Below are 9,760 nucleotides of genomic sequence, written 5' to 3' on the forward strand. Positions count from 1 at the left end.
TTGAATACCATTCTTTAAGATCCAGTGTTACTTCTGCTTTGTCAGCTAAAGGTCACTTTTAGCTGCATTGGCAGGATGCTTCAGTAACCTTTGCCACTCAATTCTTGACTCCAAATGTCCCACAGCCACGTTTGGTGGCAGCAAAATGGACTAGTTGCAATAAGGAACATCAGAGAAAGTTATTCGGTTTCCCAACTCATAGCAAATCGTGCAGCTACACCCAGGCTATGCTTTAGGCTTCATTTCAGATTAAAATTGCTTTCCATGACCTCCAAGAGGAAGAACAGTTTATTAATAATCTTCCTCTCTGTTGAGCAAAGTCATTGTCAAACTTCCTACGTGGCTGTCACCAGTATTAAGGATGGAGTCTGGAGGTCTTCTGAGAAAGGAGGCAAGGTGTCATTGCACTTTTTAAAATCCAGGTGAAGTAATTCCATTGGAGGACTTTCATTAGAATTCTATTTTTATTAAGATATTTCTCCAGGGTTTTAGACCCACAGTATGTGCTGTAGTAAAAGGTTAGACTTCTGTTGACTCAGATGAATAATTTTGTTCTCCAGAAGCTGAGGACATGTCTGTGTGCAAAATATTAACAGCCCTAAATGATTAGGAAACTTTGTACTAAGTTTTCCAGTTTACATCTGTTCAGACTGTTCCATTATGGGCTTCACCATTTCAGTCCTTCCTGCAGTATCATCATAATCAAAGGCAATGACAGCAGATGAATAAGCACTCGTGGGCTGAATTTGATAATCATTTACATTTCTTAACAATTTATACAGTTCTGCTGGTGCCTTGCAATTCCTAGTAGGGATAAACAGCAGTGTAGCATGAAATATATGTCAGCAAGAAAACCGTGAGTCTAAGCTGGCTTCCTTAACTCCCTTTCTACCTCTTTTACTCCGCAACATGGTAAATTGCTGTAATGTGTTCAGTACATGCTCATTTTTATCTGGTCTTTGTCAAGTATTTGAAGCCAAAATAAATAAAAAATTAAATAAATAAAAAGCCACAGCTATCTAAAGTGGAAATTCCCCAGACAGGTACAATTCTTACCTTTCACACCCTTCAGTCTTAACAGGACCAAGCCGTCCAGAACTAATCTGTGTAGGGACAGTGTGCCTGTAGGGTGGTCTGATTATTGGCATCACATAAGCCATAACAACTCTTCCACAGTTTCTCAGTCAAGCATAGCTGATTCTAGCTAAAACACCACTTAGATGGTCATTAGCATAATAAATACCTTTAGTGATATAATTTATTATCATCATCATGATAGAAGACTTCGTAGTATCAATTTTACAACAAATCAGGATTACTATCATAGGCATTTTTGAGAAAACATCTGCCTTTAAGCAAATGTACAATCACATTTCTGATGTGGTGTGAGGGAAAGGAGGGATTCAGAGTCTCACCAAACAGTCAGGCAGAGCTAAACCCCTTTCATACCTCTCCTTCTTACTTCTGACTCTCAAAAAATCAAGACCTGAGTGCCTGGCTCAGTGTCCTTAACAATGCACCTCTAGTGAAAATCAGACTTCTGTGGGACAAGTTCATCCCAGATTTCACTCAGTGAAAATTTTCCAAGGGCAGGTTTGTTTTAATGGGTCTGTATCAGTCTTGTTGCTGAAGTCTTTGGAAATCCTGGCTTCCTACTATGCTCTTCAGGAGTGATTTTGTGGAAATTGTCACTATATCAGGCTGAATAGGACCACCTGATTGATTCTGCCTGTCCAGATGTATTTGTACAGGACCATAGCTCTAAGTATGCACTCTTGCAAGTTTGAAGCATTTCTGGTATATCATCTTCTACTGTTCTCTGTCCATTAAACAAAAAATATCTCCAGTGAAGCTGGAACCCATCATAAAGACAGCATTATTTAGTCACTGGCAGGAAAAGAATGCAGGTAAATGCTCCAAGGATACCACGTTTGACTGAGAAGCTGATGATCTAGTCACCCTCTTCTAGAAAAGCTTTTCTCATGGTTTCCACAAACACATTGTGTAAACAAAGTCCAGGGGCATTACTCCCCAGGTCAAGCTGGAATTCAAAATGTAATCTCTTGATAAAGAAACCTGCAATTATTTATTTCTGTTGCAAGATGAAAGTTTGCTCAAAACATAAGAAAAAAACCATAATAAAAACCCAGCTTTTGTTGGTTTAATGTAAATAAGGTGCTTGTCTCTATTGTGAGCTTTGGAGCAGACCTAACCAGAATATATCATTTGACTGTGCAAGCTCCAAGTTGATTCCACTGCTCTCCGGAATGCATTGACTGATAGCAATAGCTGAGGAAGCGTTAGATAACAGAATGGCGAGAGATATTTGAAATTGGTTGTCTGGCTGTGCTCATTGCAAAGTACCAGCAACAACACACGCCAATTACAGTAGCAACAATCTCCCCAGTGTGTTGAGCTTCCTTAGCAGAGTGGTTTTAGAGGCAGAACCCCTCTGGAAGTGGATTGTTTGGAAAATCTGTAAGTTTCTGATGCATTTGAATCCTACAAATTGACCAAGGACTGTGGTATCAGGGAAGAGACTCGGTGACTGCTTGTCCCCTCCTATGACATGCTGTCAGTGGGCGCGCGCAGCAGGAGCTGTGGAATCTCAATTCTGCACTCATTCACAGCCTGGGGAGAAATATTGTCACCTCCATGCCTCTTGGATTGCAGAAGCAGCTGGGAAGCAGAGCAGTCCCTGACATATGGTGGAGTAACCTCTCCTTCTTAGGCAGGTTTTTTAACTTGTGCAGTGCTGATAAAGCTCTTTATAGAACAAGCTCGTGCTTGAATAACTGCGTATCACAGTGTCCTGTGTCTTCACTTCTGCCTTCCCTCATTCTCCTGACATATTCTTCTCCAACAGAAGCAAGAGAAAAGGCTGCACTGCTCTGCTGGCCCTCTGCCATGGGTAAAATAATTTTCTTTTCTCTGTCACTTCTGGGATGACTGGCAGGAACTACAGCAGAAACCAGAAACCAGAGGCATTAGCACTGACATCTCCAGCCCTGCCTGGAACCTTACTGCCCTCAGAGTATTTGCAGCCTCTGTAATTCTACCACCTCTGACTTCAGAGAAAAGGGGGGAAGACTGACAAATCTCTTCACAAAAGTAATATTGGATCACACTCATGTAATCCCAGCTACAAAATCTGCAGGAGCTTCCAAAGACACCCCAAAGGAAGCAGAAAGTCTTCAATGTTCCTGTGACATTTCCCTCTTCCTGCAGCGACCCGTACAACCAAAGCTTTCGCCATGATATCCCAAAGATATTCTGTAACTGAGAAAAATGTGTCTTCATCCTAAACACCTCCAGTTTATCACATTTTGACCCTCAGTCTTGAGTGACTCACCTGTATAATTTTTCCTTTGATCTCCACCACAAGGTAGACTGCTATGACCAGCTTTGACTCATGGGTGGTTTCTTTCCCTATTTCCTCATCATTTTTGTGGCCACCTTCCTCAGTTGCTTTTCAGTTGGCTTCAATGATGTTATTATCCAGTACAGCACAGGCCCTCTGTTACCTTTTTGGTGTGTTCCAGGATCCCTGGATGTTTGATTTTTAATTATAGCTAATTTTATTCTTCCAAAACACATTGACTTCAACTTCATTGTTACTGAAAGCTGGACTTCTCATTCTGCTGAAATTACATTGGGACATTGGAAAGTGCAGTGGAAATAAATGATTATATAAATGATTCATTGCAACAGGTGAAAATGCCTTTGCAATTGTGTACTGTTTGGTCAGGAGGTATTTTTTTTTCCATAAGACTTTCCTCCTGGGTTTTGGTTGTTTTTCCTATCTTCATAAAAGCAGAAAATCCAACACTACCAGATTTCCTTGTTGCAGGAAAGCAAGTCCAGCATTGGAAGTGATGGTGGTATTTACCCTTCCATACATTTGCTCTGCAAACTTTTTTTTTTTTTTTCCTGCAAATGCATTTGTAAGAACATGCAAAGGCATGTATCTTTCTACTGAACTTTGATAAAAGATGCCATTAAATGATAAAGTTCAGTGACACGGACAGGAACTGAAATTAAAATCATGTGTTGCAATTCTGGTATTTTGAATTCAGTGACATTCATTAGCTCATTTATCTCTGGCTAAAAATAAGGCCCTGAATCTGAGTTAATAATCCAGGCTTTTTTTTTTTTTTCTTTACAGAGGCAATAAAGAAATGAACGCTTCCAGGGTATATTTAACCCATATCACTTCAGCAGCTGTTTTGTGATAGGATTGGTGCTATTGAGTCCAATTAAGTGTTTGCAGGCACTTACCTCTGTGAGGGACTACAGGGGTACCTGAACAAATTATTTAGGTTGAAACCTTTGCCTAACAGGAGAGGCCATTCCAAAAAATTGATTAAGTGCTTAATTTTTTAAAAATTTGATTAGACACAAACCCTTTAACATCAGTCCATGTAATATCAGCAACAGCAACAATGAAAATAATTTTTAAAGCCTCTGCGACAATTGTTGGGAAATTCCCCTTTATAGCTAGCTTTTTCATAGGTTTGAAGGTTTCATTTAGTGCAAGTGATTTGTCCTTTCTGCCTCAATTTTTGATCCTCACAGAGATGAATGAACAATTCCTTACTGCTTCAAAGAAGTTTGATATTCTTGATGAATAAAATTTATGCTCATGATTATTATTCCCACTAAAGTATAGCAGACGTAGTGATCATAAAATAGCTTCTATTCACTGAGATGCACAGAAAAATTGAGTGAAAGAAGCCTTTCAGATTGATTTTAGACCATAACCTCTGTGTGTGTGGTGGGTGCTGAGTACCTTGAAGAATGCCAGGATGAGTTACATGCACAACTGCTGTGGGGCCCAGGGCTGCAGGACAGGAACTGCCTTTGTAGCAGCCATGTAATAACATTGCAAAGGGAAAAAAGAATTAGGGACTCGCATGCCTTAGTATTATTTACTGGGCTTATAATATTGTGAACTTCCGTGATGTAAGAAAGACCAGAATTGGTAGGAAAACCCACACATGATTTGGAGGATGCAGCAGGAGACACCTGAATGAAAAGTGGTCTTAATCCTTATCATTCAGCAACCATGCAGGGGAAAAACTAGGATATTTTCTGGGTGTTTCAAGCTGATCACCAAAAAATGCCCAAAGCTAATCAAAAGCAGTAGCTGCTTTTAAAATGATTGATGAGATTCAATCCCTTACTCTCAGTGAGTTTGTTATGGAAGACCCTGATCATCCAAACTCAGACTGATCGATGTTAACTCCAGTTAAATGCACCTGAATTTGCACATGATAACAAGATATCATCCTACAAGCCTCTGTATTTTTGTATGGCCTTGTATATGTGTCCATCCTCACTGAGCTAAGATTGCTCATGAAGAAAAGTTTTTTGTGGGAGTGTTTTCAGGAGGGAGATGCAAGTGTAGGGACAAAAGTATGAAAGCAAACTAGCAAAATATAAAAACAGTATGTGGAAGCTGACTGAAGCTCTGTGTTTCAGAACTTTGTGTTCCTGTGGTCAGGAGGTGGGGTTATGACTTGTTTAATTGTCATTTAATGTCCTGTGGGGGGAAGAATTTTTTTTTTCTTTACAAAATGACCAGTTTTCTTTTCTGAAATCTGAGAAAATTCCTTCAATGATCACTTTGGATGTGCAGCAGAAAAATCTGCAGCAATCCCTTTAAATATCTCTGAGATGCAAATAGGATAGAAAACCCCCAAATGTGTGTGTCTTCTTTTTTCCAGGGGCACTTGTTGAGCGAGCTCCCTGGGAGGAGCCCACGTGGAAAAAAATCATGCGCAGACCAGAAGAAAATTTCTGTTTGAAGCTTAAATTTTCTTCACCCCCAGTCTCTTTGTAAGGGGACGAATAGGATCTGGAGAGCCCTCCGGAGCGGCTCCCCCGAGGCGAGGCAGCCGCATCCCAGGGGCCAGGCTCCATCTAGTGCCACGGCCGGGGATGGCCGGCCGGGGATCCAGCCCGGAGCCGCGCCGGGACACCCGCAGCCGCCGGTACCCGGCCGTTCCGGGCTGTACCAGCACCGCGTGCGGCCGTGCCCCGCCGGCTTCCCCGGAACCGGGAGCGGCCGTCCCGCTCCCCCAGCGTTCGGCCCCTGCCGGAGAGGCGAGCCCAGGTTTAGGCAGCGGCTCTTTGATTTCAGAAAAGGGAAATGAAATGCAGGACGGGCAAGGGCGAAGGCAGGGGCTGAGCCGCGGCGGGGAGCAGGGCAGCCTCCTGCCGCTGGGTGGGCCGGGTACACACACGCCCACCCCCGGTCCCAGTCCCGGCACCACATCGGGGCTGCGGGACGTGCAGCGCCCCGGGACCGCGGCCGGAGCCTCGCAGGAGCAGAGAGCTCGGAGATGCCGATGCGGAGGAAGCGACTTTAGGGTGTCCCCTACGAAATGGTGTCACCCGCTCAATATTTTCGGGGGGAGTGACCGATCCGGCTATGAAATGGGCTCTATATCGGATGCGGCCGGATCGATGGAGCTGATAACAGCGAGCTATAAAAGGCCGGGGGGCGGCTGCGGCCGCGCTACAAGCCCGAGGCGCCGAGCCGGGATGGGGCTGCGCCCCGCCGCGCTGGCGCTGCTCGGCCTGGCGGCCGCTGCCGCCTCCGCGCTGCCGCTGCCGCTGCCCGACGCCGGCCCGCACCTCAACTACGGCTGGGGAGAGCCCATCCGGCTGCGGCACCTCTACACCGCCAGCAAGCACGGGCTCTTCAGCTGCTTCCTGCGCATCGGCGCCGACGGCCGGGTGGACGCGGCTGGCAGCCAGAGCCCGCAGAGTGAGTGGCGGCGGCGGGGATGGGGATGGGAACGGGCCGGGGCCGCGGGGGTGACACTGCTGTCCCCTCTATCTCTGCCCGCAGGTCTGCTGGAGATCCGCGCCGTGGCCGTGCGCACCGTGGCCATCAAGGGCGTGCAGAGCTCCCGGTACCTGTGCATGGACGAGGCGGGGCGGCTGCACGGACAGGTGAGCACCCGCGCTGCTGTCCCCGGGGGGATTCTGCACTCTGGAACAGCGGCGTGTTCTAATAACGGGGTAACAAAGCTGCCAGGTGTCCGCCACCCTTCTTCCCCCACCTCCCCAGCCTGTTCTCCCTAGGACCTGCGCTTCTTGGCACCGTCACTGCCCGAAAGGCTGTTGGGATTGTTAGAAGGCAGAAAGGAAAACGTAGTTTAGAAAGTAAATGATGTTTTGCGTGTCCCCTGCCAAAATATACCAAAAATATAACCCAAGGGAAAAATTTCATTTAGATTTAAAATTCTCATCAGTGGGAGACTGATTCTGCTGCAGAAATAGATTAAGCTCTGCTGTAGAATATAAATAATTTCTCACTGTTCAGGTCAGGTATTCTGGAACAAAAAAAAAATAAAAATTAAGACACTGCTCCTTTGGAGAAGAGTTGCATCCAGCTGGATGCCAGACAAACAACTCCCAGGAGCACAGGGTTACTATCTCCTAGGAAGTTGCAAACAGAAAAAGGATTTTGAGGAGGAAAGGATGCTTCTCCACTCCCTCTCTTCTGTCTTGCTGTAACTGCACACCTGCGGACTCTGAGGGCATGGGGAGTTAATTGCCCCACTGATGGCACTAGGTTAGCTTTTTCACTAGGTTTAGCAACAAGTCATGGACATAAACTCATTTTTAAGGCACGTGAATATATTATTGACTCTAGAATTTGTCAGGTGCAGTTCAGATTTAGTCTGTACAGAAGCCTGAGTTTCACAGAGTGATGGCTTTTCATGATGCAACATTAAAGATACAGCTTGATCCTTTTTTGATTATTCCAGCAAAATTTCTGCTGATTTCACTCACGAAAGGACTTGGTCCATTCTCAAAACTCCTAGTAGGTTTAATAACAACAACAATGATATTTCTGAATGGGGATAGAATTAAGAATGCGTAAATTGAATTAAGCCTTTCTTTCTGAATTTCCTTGCTTTTTTGGGCTCAGATCAGTTGGGGTTGAGATGAAATGCACAGGTACAGATGAATGGTCAGGGTGACAGTAGGTCAATTATTAGCTTAATTCTTTAATGTATATCCAAAACAAACCAGAGTCTGGGTTCTGCTCCTATTGGAGCTACCAGCTGAACTTGTGCAATCACAGAATTTTAAAATGGCTTTCCTATAACAGCATTTTGAAGGCACACATGTCGGTTGGAACTGCATTTGTTGGTGTAGAGTATTAGATACAGGTTGGGGTTTTATTCTGCAAACACAATAGCACATAGCTGCCTGTCCCATCTCTGTGTTGTGGACACCTGCTGTCACCTCTGTGCTCACAGCCCAACCAGGCAGCTCTGCAGGTAAATCTTTACCTTATCAGCACCATGCTCAGGACTTGGAGAACAAAAGGGCAAACACGGTGTCTGGGGGCTGAACTTGTGCTCCTGCAACATGGCCTGTTTTCACACTGGAAAACTGATGACTGGCGTTGGTTTTTGAATGTGCTGTGTGCTGTAGTCAGTAGTTTGGGGGAAATGCTGAATATATTGACATACTGTGATTCCTCCTGTGAAAAAAAAATAATCTGAAAATACTTAAAAAGTCTGTTTGGTACTTGTTTAAAAAAACAGACTGGAGACCATCCCAATGAAATGAAGAGGGAAAGGTATAGCTGAGACACAGGGACTCAATCAATATCTGTTGTTTGTAGAGTGCACTTCTTGAGCAAGAAGCTCTTTTATTTCATCATCCTTTTTAGTGAGGCTGAGCACTCATAAAGACAGCTAACAATCCAGCTCCAATTTTTAGTCATATACATATATTTTTCTGAGATATGTGTGTGTGGAAAGATAAATATTGCACCATTTTATTTGGAGAAAACATATTATTAAAAATTACTTTATTAATTTAAAACATACTTCTAAAAGATAACCAAATGCATGCCCTTAATTTTACACCCTGTTACTAAGGAGGGTGTCTGAGAAAGGCCTGGAATTACTAAATAAGCTCTCTGTTCAGACAGACAGAACATGTAAGGACATTTCTATCTCTGCAGACTGAGATATAATCAGCAATTCTCTTTTATTGACCACAGGTTCAATCACCTGCAGTGGCTGAGACTGAAATAGCACCAGAGTTGTAAGAAATGCAGTGCTGATGTAAAGATCTGGAGAGGTCAGACCTGCTGTTATGGGTCTAATGTACAAATATAATATATATACACATATATATGTTTACAGCTTAGGATGTAGCAGATATATAATATCTGTACAGGCCGTTGCAAATGTAATCCTACAAATTCATACCTAAGAAAATACATTCTTCTCTACAAAATCCTAACTTGTGCTGGTATTCATTCAACAGTTCTCATGTTAACATGAAAATGACACTTCATAAAAGAGTCTTTGGCAATTCCAGTAAATTTTGAGCAGAAAAAGGTGGAAATTACCTTTTATCATTATTTTACTGATTAGCCACGTTGTCTTTCTACAGACCTCATACTGAAGCCCTTGCCCAGGAAAATCTCTAACAGAGCAGGAGTTCTATACTTGTATTAGGACTCATGGTTGCAGTTAAGGACTGCTCATCTAAATCAGCACTGGCACCTGAGACTCTTTTTCCCAGTGCTCAGGACAGGATAAGTGTGGTGGCTATGGAGAGGCACTTCCCAGGATTCACAGCTTATTAAATGGGATGAACATGGAAAGAACTTCAGGGGGAATAGGGATAGGATAGGATAGGATAGGATAGGATAGGATAGGATAGGATAGGATAGGATAGGATAGGATAGGATAGGATAGGATAGGATAGGATAGGATAG

General features: G+C 43.7%; 1 protein-coding gene across 1 annotated transcript in view; it reads left to right on the top strand.

Moving 5' to 3' along the window:
- Positions 1–6,024: 6,024 nt before the first annotated feature.
- FGF19 (fibroblast growth factor 19) overlaps positions 6,025–9,760 on the top strand; it is a 5,784-nt gene continuing 2,048 nt past the window's right edge. Inside the window, exons 1-2 of the mRNA XM_015629754.3 lie at positions 6,025–6,772; positions 6,857–6,960. Coding sequence (XP_015485240.2) covers positions 6,157–6,772; positions 6,857–6,960 — 720 coding nt within the window. The 5' untranslated portion in view covers positions 6,025–6,156. The remainder of the gene's footprint in view (positions 6,773–6,856; positions 6,961–9,760) is intronic.

The sequence above is a fragment of the Parus major genome, chromosome 5 (assembly GCF_001522545.3).
Source record: "Parus major isolate Abel chromosome 5, Parus_major1.1, whole genome shotgun sequence".
Taxonomy (NCBI): domain Eukaryota; kingdom Metazoa; phylum Chordata; class Aves; order Passeriformes; family Paridae; genus Parus; species Parus major.